The sequence below is a fragment of the Cynoglossus semilaevis genome, chromosome 10 (assembly GCF_000523025.1).
Source record: "Cynoglossus semilaevis isolate Cse_v1.0 chromosome 10, Cse_v1.0, whole genome shotgun sequence".
Classification (NCBI taxonomy): Eukaryota; Metazoa; Chordata; class Actinopteri; order Pleuronectiformes; family Cynoglossidae; genus Cynoglossus; species Cynoglossus semilaevis.
The window spans coordinates 2,178,172-2,196,625 of record NC_024316.1 but is presented as its reverse complement, the minus strand read 5'-3'; the positions used below and the strand labels follow the sequence as shown (position 1 = coordinate 2,196,625).

The window sequence follows — 18,454 nt, the reverse complement described above, 5'->3', positions numbered from 1 at the left end:
GGGGCTACCAGGTGACCCCGGGCACCACGTCGGTGACCCCTGATCTAAATGATTGATTTCTGAACTGTAGTCAAACTGGATTCTTTTGTCAAATTATTTAAGACTAATTGTACTGTTCTTGCATCATGCAATTACAACCTCCACTGTGGCGTTTCTTTTCTGAGAAAGCCCTCTGCTCTGTGGCTGTCTCGCACCTTGCACCTTAATATTGTGTGATAAGAGAATCTATCAGATTTATGTCCCTGTGACTCCGGGGAAGTCGACCTTGCACATCAATTTCAGCAAATGAGGAGGTCGGAAGCAGACAGACACTACCATAAATAAGTGCTGTCCATTCACCGTCTGGCTCTTCCTGTACGGACCCACAGCACATCTGTATTAGACTGAAGACCGGGGTGGGCAAACTCTTTGTGGCCCCGCTCAGTATCGGTTGGATCAAACCAAAAATTTGGCTCCCTGTTTAGCATTGTACGTAGTTGTTGTGAGTTTGTTGGTAGGAACTCTGACAGATCTGTGGCCTTCGTCATCGAAATAGTCTGTGTTGTTTGGTTCACTGACGTCTGCTCTCACACAGAGAGGTTAATGAGACAAACGTGTCACAAACACATCTAGCTTAAGGGAATTTAACATCTAATTTAAGATAGTTTCTAAGGGGTTTATAAATTATTTAAAAATATATTTTATTATATATTTTTGTCTTGACAAATTGATCAGCACTTATAAAACTTTTTTTTGTAAAGTTTGTCTGTAATTACTAGTTTGTTGTTCAATTAAAATATTTTTCTTACTTCTTAGAAATCCCATTTTTTTTGTCCTGATGTTTATCACTTACATTGCAGACATGTTTATTAGTAGAACTTATGTTAATTGTTTAAGTATTATGCGTATAAGGTTTGAATGGTCAAAGTGACCGCTATAGTCTGTAGTCTCTTTCCGTGCGGCCTGAATTGTCTCTAAGCTGGTGGCGTCCAAAGCAGAGAGATATGCCACCTTCCAGCGTAAATGAATTGCGTCTTCTGCCAACTAGTGGCATCATCTGAAATTACTGTTATCGAGTTGCAAGGCAGAACAAAAGGGTGTCTGCCCATGTCTGCTCATTTAATATTCCATCATGGATGTTCCGGCAAAATTCTCTGGCTCATAATAAACGGTGTTAAGTGAAATACTTTTACTGGAACAAAACTTCGTATGTAAATCTCTGAGTGTTTATCTCCTATTTTTTACCTGCTTTTGAATCACTAAGTGACTTACAGCTAAGTCGGTCAATCACTTTGTGCTATCTAATTGTGCGAGTGATCGTAACAGTCACCTGATTCTAGATGTGACGCCCCACCCACTGCTGCAGTTGACTCCTCCATCATCCAGGCTTTTAAGCATCTTTCCCTGAGCTGCTGCATCTTCTGAGCTCGGAGGATGTTGCGGCACTTAAACTCCAGGTGGCGCAGCTCCTCTTCGATCAGTGCCATCTCGTGCTCGCTGAAGGTTTTGTTGCAGTTCAGATCTACATCTGAGGAAGAAATTGTGGCCTCCTTCTTCTCCTCTTTTTGCTGTGCGTCCTCCGTGTCCTCCTGCTGCTCCGGTGCTCCGGCCTTACAATCTTTCTTCGCTCTTGTCTTCTTGACTCTTTGCTGTTTGTCGTTGTGTCTCTCGTACTGACATTTGATCTCCAGCAGCTCTTGGTACCTCTGACACTCCTCCTCGGTCAGACCAGGCACCATTATTCTCATGGTCATTGGCGATGGCGGATGGTGATGGTAGTGCTGAGGGTCAAAGATTAGTCAGTGAACAGAGTTGGAGAACACATAACTCATAATTATCCCATTTTTAAAATGCCTTTGAATGGTTTAAAGTTGTTCCAGTATTTTAATGAGATAATGGGACATAATCAGCCCCCATGGGAACAATGTTTCAGCTGTCTTATCTTTGGTAGTTAACATCTGTTTTTTCAAGCCCCTGTATTTATCTACAATTCAAAAGCTTGAACTGACCCTTAAACATGTTCAGCCACTGTACCTTGTAGTGAGGATGGGGGCTGCACGCTGCGCCACCAGCTGCCCTTTCAAGCCCCAGGAGAGATTCATTGCTGAGCTGGAGATCTCGCAGGTGCAGGAAAGGAGGAGTGGCATCTCCTCGACCATACCCAGGGCTGGGTGTTGGTTTGGGACTAGGTGTCAGGCCAGGACTGGGTTTGGGACTGAGTCTGAGAAGAGGAGACAAATAAGGAGGATAATGGATGGATGGATGATCTAGAACAGGGGGGACCAACCAGTCAAGAGTCACAATCTTTTACCGTGTTACTGCAAAGAGCCACATGATATACAGGGGCACACATGAACTGCCCCATCCTTTAAAAAAAATTGCATCAATGCTCATCGCCATGAGATTCACATAGCGTATAAAAACACAAAATATTTTTTGTCAGTATTCGATATGCCGATATTGTCCATACACCTAATTTCCAATTCTGATATCAACCGATAAATGGCTCCTCATATGTGCAGCGGTGTGCTGTGTCACAATGGCAAAAGTTCACTTTCACTTTAATTTCAGTTTTCATCACCATGGAAAAACCTGAAACTATTTTAACCGATATTACATAATTATGCTAATATCAGCAGATAATATCTGTTGTCTGATAATATCGGACATCCCTAGTAATGACTGATTTCAATCCTTTTTTTCCTTCATTGCAAAACATCGACACCAATTCCGGTTTAGGCCACCAGATGTCAGCAGACACAATTTACTTTTATTAGAGGGCTCTCTGTTTAGACATTCCCAGCCACTGGACCATTCAAGGCCATGCAGAATTTGAATATTGAATTTTAGGTTTAATCTTGTGCATTTTATTCAAATTAGTTCTACATCCAACTTAAACTTTTTGAACCTAATTGATGCCAGTGAATGAAAAAGCTTTGCCCAATCCCTGGTCTACAGGGTCATTATTCATCATTTCCCGCTGTTGTCTGCACAGCAAGGAAAATAAACTGCTGCCAATAATGATGATAGATAAATACTTCAGACCCCGAGTTGCAACACACCAGTACCTGGGACTGTGTCCAACTCTGAACTTCCTTGTGCTCCCTGGTGTGTTGGTGGTGTTGGTGTTACAGGCGCTGGTCTGCTCTCCCAGCTGGTCCTGCTCAGACAGCTCCTCACAGCGAGTGCTATCATCGGTGCGACCCACCCCGCTGTCCAGCTCCTGGCTATTAGACAGCAGAGGAGCCAGACTGAGTAATGGAGGCAGAGGGACAGGAGGATCTTGGTCCTCCTTCTGTCCTCTATCTGCCTCCTCTTCATCCTCTTCCTCATCCTGTACTTCCAACCCGGGGCCTTCTGCACTCCCTCCTCCTGCCAGGCGAAAGCTACAGTAGCCAGGGATGTGGGAGGAGCTGACGGAGCAGGTGGAGGCCCGAGTGTTGGGCTGGAAAACTGCGTCCTCTACTGTCAGCTCCAGCTCTTCCTCATCCTGAAGTCAAAATCAAAAATACATTATTTTATATATATTTTTTTAATACCGTTCAGGACTGAAATTAATCACCATGGAACTGATACTGAAAATGTGGAGGCTAAATTAATGTGAATTAATGCTGTCACATTCATTCATTTGTGAATGACATGCAATGTATTTCCATTCAGTTAACACTGATGCCAGTTTACACATGGGGTTATTTACCCACAATCCAACACTCAGGTCTGAGACATGGTACATGGTATTTGATGAAAATATCATCCTAAAGATAAATGACCACTTTTCTGTTTCCTCTCTTCATCCATCACTCTTCCATCATTCCATCCATCCGTCACCTCCTGCTTGACTCAGCAGTAGGTATTTACGCGTTAATATATCGTAATATTAATTTTGTTCGCACTTTTCTTTCTTTTTCATTTAATTTGTACAAAGTAAAAGTGTAAACATATATAAACATTTCTTTCATTTTCTCCAAACGTATACATTCATAAATGCATAAAACTAAAAAAGAATGATGTTGTGTATTTAACATCTTTCACAGCCTGTCGTACGCACAAAGGAATCCATGCCCTGACTTAAGACTCGCCCGTGTGTGTGCGTGCGCATGGAGCTGCTGTTCATGTGTGATTTGCTGAGTTGAGGAAACATCCATCACTTGTTCTCTGATCATGTGAGTAGAGTGTCAGAGTAGAGTCTGACACACATTCCCTTCACCCGACACACACACACACACACACACACACACACACACAGATGAATAAGTGTATGAATTTATCGTCCTGCAGTTCCCCCTCTGTCAGCACATGTGGACACTCGGGGAGCTGCTGACACATTTGTCATGGCTGTGTGAACATTACATGTCATTTGTGATGTGTAGAACCAAACACTGGCACTGCATGCTAATGATCCAACGTGGAAAATGTGTTTTTCTACAGTGACGTTTATTTTATATATATATATATATATATATATATATACAATTCCTATTGTAAAGCATAAAAAATGTAAAATTTCAGCTATCAGGAAAATATCTTTAGGGAAAATGTTTTAAAAAAAAAAACAATTTTAAGAAACCAAAAAAAAAAAAATGCAATTTTACTACAACATTTTGAGCATTATTTGGGTTTAGACTCATAAATTGTAATTTTTTTCTTTGAAGAACATATTTATATTTTCTCTTTCTTGTGGTGGATCGTGATCTTTTAGGGCTGTCTGAAATTAACTCGCAAAATCGCAATCTGAAAGGTAACTGAACTTGAGGAACAAGTTGTTATGTTTTCAGTGTTTCAAATGAAAATAAGTCGAAGCACTGTTGAAATAACGTGTATAACATTTGTCGCAATTAGGGGCTTTCAGGTACCATCGGAAATTTTAGAACCCGACAATAAAGGCTCTGAAACGGAGTGTTTCTGTTAAGTCCTTTCGGACATAAATGTTCGAACTGTAGATTATGTTCTTCTCACGTTGTTATTATTATTATTTATTTACTAACTAGTAGCTTAATTTCTTAGCTGCTTTTAAGCTACCAGTTACCACTATTGAACTCCACGGGTCATTTTCACCCCGTCTTCTCAGTGTTTGCTGCTATGGCTGGTGTTTTTCAGGTTCCTCGTGTTCTGTTGTGGTTGTGTTGCTGTCGTTTTGCGTTTTACCTCAGTGTCAGGTCGAGCCAACAGCAGAGAGAAGTTAATACTGTCTTCTCTGCTCAAAATGGCCACAGCTTCTTCTCTGTTCTGAATGTCCACACCGTTTATCTGCAGGAGACCAAGGGGGAACGCTGTGTTAGTTTGTTAAACATAAACATGCACAATATACAAAAATAGTATATATGTTTCAATAATTTGTGATCAGCTAGGTATCCTTGTTGTTATGGTTACTGCTGATGTCACCCGGCCTGACCACAGGGTTACCATGACGATGCTCAGTGACGATGAGCTACATTTGTAACTTGTCCTTTTATCTCCATGTGTTGGAGGTCATTGTGTCTGTGTGTGTGTGTGTGTGTGTGTGTGTGTTGTGTGGGGCTGTGAGCGTTTAATATTAGCTTCTTCCCACTCCTTTGTCATATCCTGTTCACTGTTCTATGTATAAATCCACTCTATTTTTAGGAGCTGAGCATTGACGACAGTCACATATCAGTTGTCAGGTGGTCAGGATTGTTAAACTTTTCAGTCGAACTCAGCGCTGCGTTTGCCGAGTTTTGGCCTGAGGACATTTATATCTTTGACAAATAAAATGAGTCTGGTTGCGTCATACAAAAAAAGTAAAAAAAACAACATCTGAAAAACTGCTCATGTGAATGTGTTTGTCAGGAATTTGGTGTGTGTGAACCAGAACTCATTTTGGTTCAGGGGGCCACATACGGCCCGATTAGACGTCATATGGGCTGGACCAGTACAATCATAACATAGTTACCTATTAATAACAATAAGGCCATGATTTTCCTCCCTTGTTTTAATGCAAATAAGTACAAGTATATATAAAAATATTCATATTTAATGAAATATAATTTGAAAAAAATATCATGAACATGTGTTTTTTCACTTTCATAATTCATCAAGTGGGCCAGATTGTAACCCGTATCGGGCCGGTTTTGGCCCACGGGCCGTATGTTTGGCACCCCTAATCTAGGCTCAGCATAAACACAGGTCTTTTACAGTAACTCTGGACAGAAAGTGCGTTAATGTTTGCCTCATTCATTTTTTTTTTCAACTTTAACTTCTTGTCCTCCTCCTCCTTTAAGGATCTGCCTCCCCCACTCCCCCTTTTCTCTCTCTGTCTATTTTTAGTGCAACAGTAACTGGGCAGTGTGCATGTCTTTTTGATTGGAACAGCTTGTCCCGTGGAGCTCAGGTGTGAATTTACATATTTCAATTTAACATTAACGTAATCCCACATGATGCTCGTGAACACGTCAGGGACTCTTTTTGTGTAAATCCATTTGGCAGGAACTTTCTTCACTGACCTGAAGGTCGACACACACTCATTAATCACAGACCCCTGCAATGAGACCTCACATTACATTTCCTGGTGCAAATTACATGGTCAGAATGGTCCTTCTGGGAACACAGGTAGATCTCATCTTTAAATGAATAGTTTTGACGTGAGGTCGACACAGAACAGCTTTCAAACATCACGGAAAAAATATCTGATTTCTAACGGTAAACTTGTGTCACCCTCAATGCAGGATTTTGTTGTTTCCATTTTGTTGTATATAATTTCTTTTTTCTTTTTTTTTTTTACCTGTAATATTCTGTCGCCTTCTCTGATTCGTCCATTTTTTGCGGCGATGCTGTTTGGATTTACCTGAAGAGAGAGAGACATTATATGATAAATAATAAGTAGCGGCAGCTCGAGGTCAATAGATTGATGGGATGATCAATAGGTTTTCCTCACCTCTCCGATATAAATGCCCAGGTCATCTTCGTCGTCCGTCCTGTAGCAGACTGTCAACCCCAGCTTCTCCTGCTGACTGGACTTATACAGTTCCACCTCCTAGAGAAAAAAAACAACTTTGGATTAACACTAAAAGGGGATGCTGGATGAGAGGATGGATGAAGTAGATCAGGGGTTTCCAACCCCTGGTGCAGGGACCAGTACTAGTCCATAGGTCATATGGTACTGGGCTGTAGTAGGACAGGATATCCCTTTACTTTTTTCATTTAAAGATAATTTGTCAATGTTTCAAAACAAAAGGTCATTCAGACTCATTCAGATTCAGAGTCTAAAAATGTTTTACTTTTAAAATTTTGGGAAAAAAAAGATGGCACGTTCTGTCTTTGCGCATCACCTCGCTGCCTTCAGTAATGACTTTTCCTAAGGAAACAGCAGCCAATCAGTGAAGCAGGGAATATGGGAGAAAAAAGGGGCTACTCAGCTAAAACTGAATGGGTTCATTAGGGCCACAGCACTGTTTTTTTTTTTTCAGTGACATTTCAGAGGACTGTAGATAATTTTGCTGTACAAGCAGAAAGAATTGTGTTCCCATCCTTACCAGGATCATTTTTCATTACTGTAAATTGTCAGCCTCTGGTGTACGTTATTTTAAAAGCACTTCTCACTACATGTATTATCATTTACAAAACTAACAATGTGTTATTTAAAAAAAAATAATACACTGGTGAAAAAGTAATTGACCAAATTATATCTGGTGCTACAAATTCAGGGAACAGAAGCTAATGTCAACTTTAGAGAATACTGAATTACAAATCAGTGACGGAGGAAATAAAATGAGTAATAAGTAACTAAAGCATTTTCAACAGTCTCCAAAAATGGCTGTAAAATCTTCAGATGTGTTGTAAAAATCTGTTCCTTCGGCGAATAACATTCTCATCTCTTCAGTAGATACTGAGAGCTTGTAAGTTCTGAAGATGCATTTTGGGAACTATTGCCTTGAGTGGAGCTGGGAGATGTTTCTTAGGTGATATCGCTTGATGTGGAACTGCAAGGTGAGAGTCTATTGAGGATGGCACTCAGTCTCTTGAACTGGAACCTGAGGTGTTGTAAATCTGAACGGATAAGGAGATGAATTCTTTTGAAGGAGGATTCCTGTTTGATTGCTGTTCAATTGAAGGAAGTTATTTAAAAAAACAGGAGGTGATTTCCTGCAAACAGTCCGAAATAGAAGTGTGTGGGATGGTAAGCGTGGGTTCGCTGTGCGGGTAGAGTTGGGTGTCGTCTGCGTAGCAGTGGATGTGTTTGTTATGTGTTCCAAAAAATGTTGTCAAACTAAAGTCAATGTATTTTTTTTTTTCTATATGCAGTCACCTCGTACTCCAGGTCATTTTGTCTGTCCACTTCATGGTTGGAGACGTCAAAGTAGTCATTGGCGTTGTAGTCAAACATGCAGCTGCAGGAGAGACGGACAAAACCCAGGAACACTCTTAACAATCGATACATGTTTTTATATTACTCCTCTGAAATGATTGTAGGTCAGGGAACGTACAACTCATTCATCCCGTATGGTCCCACGAGATGATGGAGAGGGGTCGTAGGTGGATGAGGTGGAGAAGAGGAGAAGCCTCTTCGCCCCTGATGGTGAGAGTGTTGGTGACCCCTGCTCCTCCCCGCCGGTGCTGTGATGTTCTGGAAGCTGATGTCAGTTTGCGTGGCGTTGTCCGTGCAGTCAGGAATCGTCACTAGGGCAACAGAGGACAGCGAGGAACTTCCTGTTCTGTTGGCCCCGCACCCTAACGGACCTAAGGGAATGAAACGTTGACGGATATGAAAACATGGCAGAAGATTGAGGTTGAATTTATCTCTGAGTTCAAAGAGAGGCTCTGGGTCTCTAAGCAATGGGGTTTTTTTTAATAGCATGGACCTCCTGAGCTGACCTTCTGACCTGACCTTTGAGGAGCATAGCACACACTTACTGAAAGTGAAAGTGATTTATCTGTCACTGTGACGCGGCACACCGCTCCACACAACAAAACGTGTGCCCTGCATATACTGTAACCCATCACCATAGTTAGCATGGGGGCAGCTCAAGCTAAGGGGACGGAATCGGTGTCAATCAAATTGACTCGGCGACCTAAAGCAGCAAGCAAACAAGGCAACCACTGCCTTAACCACCAGGTCACTACTGCCCCTGAAAGCTTGCCTGTCAAAAAAGTTATATTAAAACACACCTTAGGTATTTATACTATATTACATAGTACAGTGGTCCCTCGTTTACCGTGGTAGCTAGCTTCCAAGACCTGCCGCGAGAACTGAATTTCTGCGAAGTAGTGACACCATATTTATGAGCAGTAAAATGATGAGGAAGGTGATGATGACTTTTACTGAGCAGCCGATGATTGATTTTACGTCTCTTCAGAGGGTGGTGCCATTTCTTGGGGCATCTCTTCCACGATTTCCGAAGGTGTATCCGTAGTAGTAGCAGGAACTGAAATAAGTATTGGAACTTTGATTCACCTTTTCTCTTGCTACTCTTGTGGCCCAGGCCTGGCTGCTGCAAATGCTCTTGGGAGTTCTGTGGTCGGTCTAGGGGAGCCTGAGAAGTTCTCCGACCTCTGACCTGAGGGTAAAAAAAAAAAAAGATTGATTCGATTTATGAGATGTTACATTTAATGCTTCGGTAGAAGAGAAAAGGATATTCATGACATTACATTTTATTATCGCCCCCTGTATGTCAGAAAGTAATCTGCAGCTCTTGTCACTTATTAAAACCTTCCTTAGATACATTGGGCCAAACAGTAGGAGAAGCTAATTCAGGACAACTGATGGTGGAGGACAGAGAAAAGTGAACATCCACACATGTCCTACCTTCATGTTGCCCTCTCTGTCCATTGGCCGCAGAGAGTTGTTCCAGAGTTGTTTCTGCTGGAGACAAAGAGGGAGACGGTCAGACTGAGAGACCAAGTCAAGGTCAGACGAGTCGATGAGCTGCTTTTTAATACAATATGTCTACAATCGCAGGGAGGTAACAACAGTGTCTGAAGTATTTTTTTTATTTCAATTCAGTAAAACATTACATTACATAATTCAAATTATATATATCACGTATCAAACTCAAGGATCGGGGGCCAAATGTGGCCTGCCAAGTCATTTTGTATGGCCCGCAGGAGCTTAAAAATGCATTTAATAAAGTCCATGCTGCTTGAGTTTCTTAACCATTCACATTATTTGTAACTTGAATAAATAGTAATCAATTCCAGAAACATTTATTATTACGTTACGGAGTAATTACAGCTATACAGTCTACCGTTTACAACCAGCCCTTTAAGGGGAACTGTATTGCTGATGTGCCCCCCTGATATATATGAATCCAAGGGCATCAATGGTCCTATTTATAGATTTTGTTCCTGCTTAATTATGCATTGCGTGTAGTTTGTATTTGTGCGAGGGATCGTGTAAAATGTCATTATCTTGACGTTCGGAGTGTGTAGTATTAGCTGTCACGTGTTAGCGTAATGTCACCTGACAGATGAAGCAGGTGAGTGAATGCACATTGTAGTTTGCCGGTCACACACACACATGCACGTCCAACAGCGACTCCTCCTTCCCTTTGTTTCTGAGCTTATTGTTATGCATTACAGGCCTCCATTGGCTGTCAGAGTTTGTGTGTGTGTGTGTTATTTGTGTGTGTGAGAACAGCCGAACGATCAATAATCACAGACCGAAATAATCACTACCGGCTTAGTGAACGTGTTTCACCCGCAATTAAGATAGGGCCAACTCACTGACCTAACTTGTTTCCTCAGACGACAGCGGTGCACGTCTGCTTTGGTCTGTGTGTCTCCTGGCGTCTGTGCTTCACTTGTCACAGTCCTACCCTGTCGGACCAACTCACAAGTCTGGTCCTGATGAAGCAGACACTTATTTCTGAAATTACCAACTGCATTCAGCTTTCTGCGTGGACTGTGTTTTTAGTTGACTTTAGTATTAAAATAACTGCTGGTGGTTTTTCTATAATACGGAAGAAGTGATAACACCGACACAGAGTCAGGTCTACAGAGGACGTCTGTCTAGAAACACAAAATCTACTTGGTTCCCCAATGCAGAAACACTGCGCAGTATTTTGGACCTGAGATCAAATAGGATGGAACCACTGAGGCTTTCCAAGTGTGTGTGTGTTTACAATTTGACTAAGCTCCAACACATTAGCCACACATTAGAAATCACAGCCGAGTGAGGTGTGAAATTAATAGGTGAAAAGATAGGAGCTGTCGGCCAACTTTTACTGGCACACACACACACACACAGAGGTGTGTTACTCCTCTGTCTTAGCAAGTATTGGAAATAGTTCATAATTTATTGAAGAAGTCAGCAGTCACTGTTACTAACTCGTGTTATGTACTTCTCAAACAGTGGGGCGGGCCCCCCTAGGGGTGCGCGGGGAGGTGCCAGTAGGGACTTCCAATAGAATATGTCCACGCTGGACATAAGTGTACCGCTGCTGTAATGCTTGAATGATATGAATGCAAGCGTCCAGTCACTAGGTGGCAGCAACTCATACCGTGGTTCGTACAGATAAAAAAATATACCTGTTATTAGGTTCGCAGTAGTATTTCAGTTTGCGGGGGTGTGGATCGGAGGAGGATTTGGAGGGGGCGTGAAAACATTTCCGTTCCCAAGCGGGCGCATGACAGAAATGAAATTAAGAACCACTGCACTAGGCCAACAGTCAGGACTTCCTGCACAATCACTTTTTTAGTGGAAGCAGCTCATCCCATTGCTGCTCTCCTAATGCACTTCTTTAAATTGTTTGCAGCCTAGATCAAGTCCAGTGGGGGAAAAAAAAACAAATAAAAAAAAACTAGCTTTTATGTTCAATCCAAATCAACCAGTGTCTGCTCTAACTCTACTCCCATACTCTGGACAGATCCATATTCAAATGAACCTCACTTAGACTTGGTTGAGAACCGCAAAGTAAATGCCTGTAAACCGAGCTAATGGCAGCAAATGTAGACAACAGGACATAAAACCATGGGTGATCTGTGAGAAGCTCCTCCTCCTCCTTCTCCTCCTCCTTCTCAGAGAGTTTTAAATGAAATGACTTTTAGCTGTTGCAACATGTGAACAGATGGAGCTGTGGCTCATTATTTCACTGTTGTTAATAATGAACGTGTGTCTGTGCCTCCGTCAGGGCCCTCTCCTGGGGTTTCAACAGGCATTTACAACATTATTGACAACACACACACACACACAACAGTTCTCTCTGAAGAGAATGAAATGAGGCGGTGGATCCATTTTTCATTTCCACAGCCCTTAGGAGAAGCAGAGGTTGGGAAAGGGGGGAGGGGGAACGGAGGAGGAGGATGACATGGAGAGGCAGACAAGTGTGGAAGGGAGTGGTCAGAGGGAGGAATAGGGGGGAGGAACCAGAGAGTGTTAATGACAGAAAAGATAATTAAAAGGACAAAAGAAAGAAGAAATGGAAAGGGGGGGGAGAGAAATCAACAGATTAAAATATAAAAAGTAAGAAGAGGGGGAAAGGGAAGGACAGGGAGGAAGAGATGGAAGGTGGAAGAGAGGAAAAGGAGGACCAAGTGGAGTGAGGGGGAAAACAGTACAATCTGTGAGAATCGAAAACAGAGAGAACAATAAAAACAGAGAACTTAAACACGAGAAATAGAAGAAAGAAACAAAGAAAGAAAAAGGAGGAGGTAACAGAAGAGGAGTCGACAGGAACCAGTGGAATTGGACGAAATCTCTACTTTTCAGTCTCTATTGACCTTTGACTACAATCAATTGTCCGGCCGTAATGGTCTGAGTGTGTGTGTGTGTGTGTGTGTGTGTGAGCCATTCTTTCCTAGGGGCCAAATAAATCTGATTTAATAGGTCTGTGACCGCACGGCTAGACCTGACCGCTGCTAACATGCTAACAGTCACAGACACAAGTGTTGGCTCAGAGCAAAAGCCAAATCTTTTTAGATTTACCGCAGTGACACAAATTGCCCACAGGAGGCAGCGGTAGGCCAGTAATTCCTGTGGCCCTGCGAGCTTAAATCAATGATTTTCTTTCTTTTTTGGACCTGTGTGTGAGAGTGTCGTAAAGGTCTTTGTGACAGCGGGATAAAGTAGTGAACATATACCTGGGAGATACAGCGGAGCCTGTCGATAACAGTTCCGGGCTAACAGCCGGGTTTTCAGCTGATCACCTCACTGATTATCTTCAGATTCTTAATTCTCATTCTTTGCTTCTGTCTCATTCTGCGTTCATTCACAGTTTTACTTTAATTTGACGCTAGGTGCAAAATAAATTGGATTATTTGTTTCCCTGAGTCTTAGATTTTTAAAGCTATGTAGGACAAAAGCCTACAAGTAAACATGAGCGCCAGAATAACACCGTCAGACAGCAACTTCACATCATTAGGCCACCCCAGGAGAGAAAGGAGGAGAACATGAGCTCTTAATGTTCTGGATTTGCAAATATTTACATTTTAAAAAAAATATGCTGCCTTAATGTTCTGGATTTGCAAATATTTAAATTTAAAAAAAAAAAAGCTGTAAAATGTCTAGAATCTAGACAGACTGGAAATATGTCCAGGGAATGATTGCAAAATAATTAAATTCTGTAAAACAATGGTTCAACCGAGCATTAAAAAAGGTCTTTAAATCCTTCGTATATGTAAATATGTATATATATATGTAAACATGTATATATATGTAAATATGTATATATATGTAAAAATGTATGTACATAAATGTGTATGTGTATGTATATATGTATGTATATGTGTATATATGTGTATATGTATTTGTATATATGTGTGTGTATATGTCTGTATATATGTGTATATATGTCTATGTCTATATATGTGTATATATGCATATATATGTGTATATATGTGACAAAGACAACATAGATTAACACTGTATATGCTATACAGTTAAATAACAATAGGTTTGAGGGACACAGAGGAAAACAAACACAGAGAAACCTGCTGTGAGAAAACGTAAATACAGCCTCCCTCATGACCACGGTTACCGCAGCAACAGCATCCCGTTGACACAAATGTGACAGCAAAAGAAGGGAGGGCAGTCTGTCTGGAGGAGAGGAGGAGGAGGAGGAGGGGGATACATCCAGAGGTGGCAGAGTGTTTGGATGGAGAATAGAGAAAACAATAAGTGATTCTACAAGTGGGTTTTCCCAGTATATTTTCACATTTTACACTTTCACAGTTAAAAGTCAAATCGGTTCGATTTCTTGTCAGTGATTCATCCTTTAATTACACAAGAAAATTACAGGAAAACACCCTTTACTGTGATTTTCTTTTTGTCAAATTTGATTATAGATGTAAAAAAAAAATCACTTTAACTTCGTCCAAACTACCTCTTATCCACAATATAATTATCGACCATCACATTTTAATTTTCTTTTTTAAAGCAATTAGGTTTTTAAGAAATGATCCCTCAAGACACACTGAAACCATGGAATGCCTCAAGGTTCAGAGTTCGGACCCATACCATTCGAAATGTCGATTTAAATAGAATGTAATCAGAGGTCGCTGCATCTGCTCTGTCATAATGATTTATTACCATTTCACCTTTGGCTGGTCATTAGGCTAAAAAAGATGTCAGTATCACTAAGGTCATTGTATCAGTCAATTTATTTTTTTGGCTAGCTGAGCTAACGTTAATCAGAGGTAAGGTAAAGAATTGCGATAATGATTAAAAAGTGTTTTCTCGTTTCCGATGTCTTTCTCACATCTACATTTAACTACTGAAGCTCTCTGCATCGGGTTGTCCCATAAAGTCTCTTTAATAGCGTTGAGCTAATCCAAAATGCTGCAGCGAGGGTTATAACAGGAGCCGGAAAGGGAAACCAAATCACATCGGTCGTGGGTTCTCTCCACTCGCTCCCTCCTCACGTATAAAGCTCATTATGACCAGGCCCCGCTGTATATTAAAGATCATACAACGGCCTACAACATTATTTCACTCTGAAACCACTTTTGAGTCCAGGAGTGTAAAAGTGCAATGGGAGGTTGACACTTCCTCTGTGTTTAAAGTTAGCGTTTCCTTTTCTGTATCAAGACTGTATTTAAGGCCTGCTCAGGTGAAAGTTCTGCCGCTGTAGGCCTAGACTGCTGGGGGGAAACCATGCTCTCTTAATCTCTCTCTTTCTTCTGAGCTCTATCTTTTTTTATCTAATTAGTTTTTATTAATATTTGTTAAGTTCCTTCTGCTACACTCATCTTGTTAATACAGATTGAAGATGCTTGCTTTTATTTACGTATTTTTTCCCATTTCAGTTTTTTACTTTTTTTATGAACTTTATTGATCCCACGCTTTTGTGTGTTAACAGCAGAGCTGCGGCGACAGACGGATCCCGTGGAAGCACCAAGTATGTGGCTCCTCTGGGGACCGAAACCCAGGACGACCTGCTTACAGGGCAGACGTGCTAACAGGTAGAACACTGAACCACACGCTACACTTTGGAACCACTGTATGTATGAACTTATTTATGGAAATAATGTAAAAAAAACACTGGCTAAAGTCGAAGCTAAATGTGTTTTTAGAGGTTGTGGGCCATACAAACATAATGACTTGACTTAAGCATCACCCTTTTTCCCGTCAGGTATGTAGTTTTTTAATCTAGTCCAAAGACAAAGTTCCCCTAAAGAGCATGTCTGTTTAAGCTTAAATAAATCATCAGACGTTGATGAAGGAGTCAATGACATCTTGTTACCCTGTGAACTTTGAAAAAAGTAATTAGATAAATTCATAAAAAGATGAAGACACTAACAATTAAGTACCACACTGCACCTTTGACCTGTCTGCATAAATCAAAAGTGTCGGCTGACGTAGGAGGTGGGTGATTAGAAGAAAGAAGGAAATTAATGGTGCTGAAAAGCTGGTAAAAAAAAAAAAAAAATTAAATACCGAGGCAGGCCGAGCAAGATGAGACACTAATGAGCTCAGGATCAGTGCCACAGATGGCTCCACTCAATAAAAAAAATATCCCACGGTAAATGTCATAAAATCGTTGCCAAGAGTTCATGACCGAGAGCATTTACAATAAGCAACATATGGTTAAACCAGGAGTTGGTTGATGTATTCATCTTCCATCCATCATCCATCCACACATACATCTAACCACACATACATCCATTCCTAAATCCAATTACACATCCATCCAACCATCATCCATTCACACATCCATCTATCTACACATCCATCCAACCATCATCCATCCATCCATCTAACCACACATACATCCATTCCTACATCCATCTATACATCATCCATCCATCCACTGATCATTCTTATATCCAATGATCATCCATCCATCCATCCATCCACCTATCCGTCCATTCATAACATTTATGCATCCATCCATCCACCTATCATCCATCCATCCATCCATCCACCTATCCGTCCATTCATAACATTTATGCATCCCTCCATCCCCCTATCATCCATCCATCCATCCCCCTATCATCCATCCATCCACCTATCCGTCCATTCATAACATTTATGCATCCATCCATCCACCTATCATCCATCCATCCATCCATCCACCTATCCGTTCATTATCTACCACTTAATCTTTTGAATGTCGGCACAATGTAAACTCACAATAACACCAATGGACAACTTGAATTTTGCAGTTAACCTGTGCCTGCATGTCCTGGGACTGCACTTACGTGTAGCAAGTCACATATCAGCACCATGGATAGCTCCTTTCTCAGAGAGATACATACAGCATACGCACAACCAGAGCCACTGACAGTGATAAGATCATCTCAGAGGGCCCCACCCAAGCTCATGTCTCTTCTTTTTTTCATAGTTCTATGAGGGCCCAGTTCTGGGTCCACCTCCGAGCCGGGCCCACTACTAGAATTAGCCCTGGCCGGAGCAAGTGCAATTTCAAAAGAAAATTCCAGCAACATGTTTTTTAGACCACAACACAGAAACAACAACAAATGTCTCACAACACATCAGTCGCTCTTAAACAACAACCGCTCTCACACACAGACGAACAGTTGCACACTTTGACCTCATCGATGATATTTGGTGATGGAGTTGGATGGGGGTTTTCACGTGTTATTCACAAACACACGGTGAAGCCTTCCTCACCTGGAACATGACTCTGTACTGCTCCTCCTGACGTTTGACCACACACATGTTACAGCCCATGATGCTGCCCCGTCGCTCTTCCCTCTGTTTCCTTCAGTTCACTTCACAGTATATCAACCCTTGACCTCTGACCCTCAGGGTCATATAGAGAGAAGAGGTTCAAAGGACACTAAATCCTTCAGAGAAGCTGCTTAGATTAAAAAAATAAAAAATACAATGTCCATTTATGTAAATAAAAAAATCTGTTATAAATTTAGTGAATGGAGTGGAGTTAATTTTTTTTCCTGGACGAATAAACAAAGAGTATTTTGTGAAATCTTGGCTTGATTAAAGCAAATGCTGCAGGGGAGATGAGAACAGCTGTAATTTGTGCAGATGCAAGAGGCTGCACTTTGTCATTAGAATAAGAAAATAAATTTAATTTAGTGTTTCACTGCTGCCTGGGCTTTAGAAGATGACAAAGATGAAAAAAGGTGAAAAAGAAAATCAAAAATGAAAGTTTTGTGCCATTTTAATTTAAAAAAAGGGATGTGGAAATGGAATAAAAAAGGCAGGAATTAAGACTTTTTAGACTTTTTGTCCCAACTGCACTTTGCCTTTTTTAAATTTATTTATTTTTTAAACTTAACAAATGTCCCCCTCAACACATGGTTAAAGATTTTCAATTTGAAACTAGGTCTAAAACAACATTATTTTTTTAAAAAAATGCTACATAAATAGTAAGATATTTTACAATATTTTTGTTCGTAAATATATTTGATTGATAACAAATTCAATTTTAAATTTCAATTTTTAAGCAAGAAAAAAAAAAACGCCTAAAGATGAAGAAGCATCAGTAGAAAACTTCCCTAAAATCCCCTGAATCCTGCGATTTATTGAATTTTACTTTGTATAATATAGACTCTTAATTTGAAATTCAAACATTTTTGTGCTTTTTAGCAAACAGCTGTACCTGTTTGTTAACCTGTTTGTGCTTTAGATATTAAAAGTGAAATTCAATAGTAAACATGGAAAAGTCAGTCTGACGACGGGTTCACTGGCATTCAGGAGTTTTGTATTTTCTCTTATAGTCCGTAAAAAAGTTCAGATGACAGTGCCTCCATCAGGAAACTTCTGCCACACCGTGATGTGAACTACTGCTGTGATGAGTTTAATACAGTTCAACCAGTCCTTTGACCAAATTAACCAATCATTCTGCTGCTTGATTAGTCATGTCTTAATGTAACATTTGACTTTTATTTTTTCCATTTTGTCCACCGTATTTGAAGCCTTTAACACTTTGAAATGAAATCAATGTTTTCTTTACTGTTTGTTTAAATAGTTGAAATGAAATCAATGTTTTCTTTACTTTACGTTTGTTTAAATAAGTCTGATCCAACTGATGCATTTACTGGAAGAAATATTTGCAGATTTTGTTTGTTTTTTTTTTTAATTAATTTTTTTGTTTGTTTTTTA

At 40.6% G+C, this 18,454-nt stretch overlaps 1 protein-coding gene and 1 long non-coding RNA gene across 4 annotated transcripts in view; one reads left to right on the top strand and one right to left on the bottom strand.

Moving 5' to 3' along the window:
• The window catches only part of LOC103384529 (uncharacterized), a 25,013-nt gene extending 9,033 nt beyond the window's left edge, over window positions 1–15,980 (top strand). For both annotated transcript variants that reach the window (XR_003050911.1, XR_001760648.2), the window contains 2 exons: window positions 4,014–4,142; window positions 15,225–15,980. This is a non-coding gene — a long non-coding RNA (uncharacterized LOC103384529). The remainder of the gene's footprint in view (window positions 1–4,013; window positions 4,143–15,224) is intronic.
• LOC103384528 (PDZ domain-containing protein 4-like) overlaps window positions 1–17,681 on the bottom strand; it is a 22,574-nt gene extending 4,893 nt beyond the window's left edge. Inside the window, exons 1-11 of one of the 2 annotated variants that reach the window (XM_025059519.1) lie at window positions 17,000–17,681; window positions 9,737–9,793; window positions 9,386–9,488; window positions 8,418–8,670; window positions 8,240–8,321; window positions 6,869–6,967; window positions 6,716–6,778; window positions 5,125–5,226; window positions 3,048–3,469; window positions 2,014–2,200; window positions 1,310–1,760 (exon numbers count right to left, since the gene is read on the bottom strand). In XM_025059519.1, coding sequence (XP_024915287.1) covers window positions 1,310–1,760; window positions 2,014–2,200; window positions 3,048–3,469; window positions 5,125–5,226; window positions 6,716–6,778; window positions 6,869–6,967; window positions 8,240–8,321; window positions 8,418–8,670; window positions 9,386–9,488; window positions 9,737–9,793; window positions 17,000–17,059 — 1,879 coding nt within the window. In that variant the 5' untranslated portion in view covers window positions 17,060–17,681. The remainder of the gene's footprint in view (window positions 1–1,309; window positions 1,761–2,013; window positions 2,201–3,047; window positions 3,470–5,124; window positions 5,227–6,715; window positions 6,779–6,868; window positions 6,968–8,239; window positions 8,322–8,417; window positions 8,671–9,385; window positions 9,489–9,736; window positions 9,794–16,999) is intronic. The other variant, XM_025059520.1, reaches the window with a different exon arrangement.
• Between the last annotated feature and the right edge of the window lie 773 nt (window positions 17,682–18,454).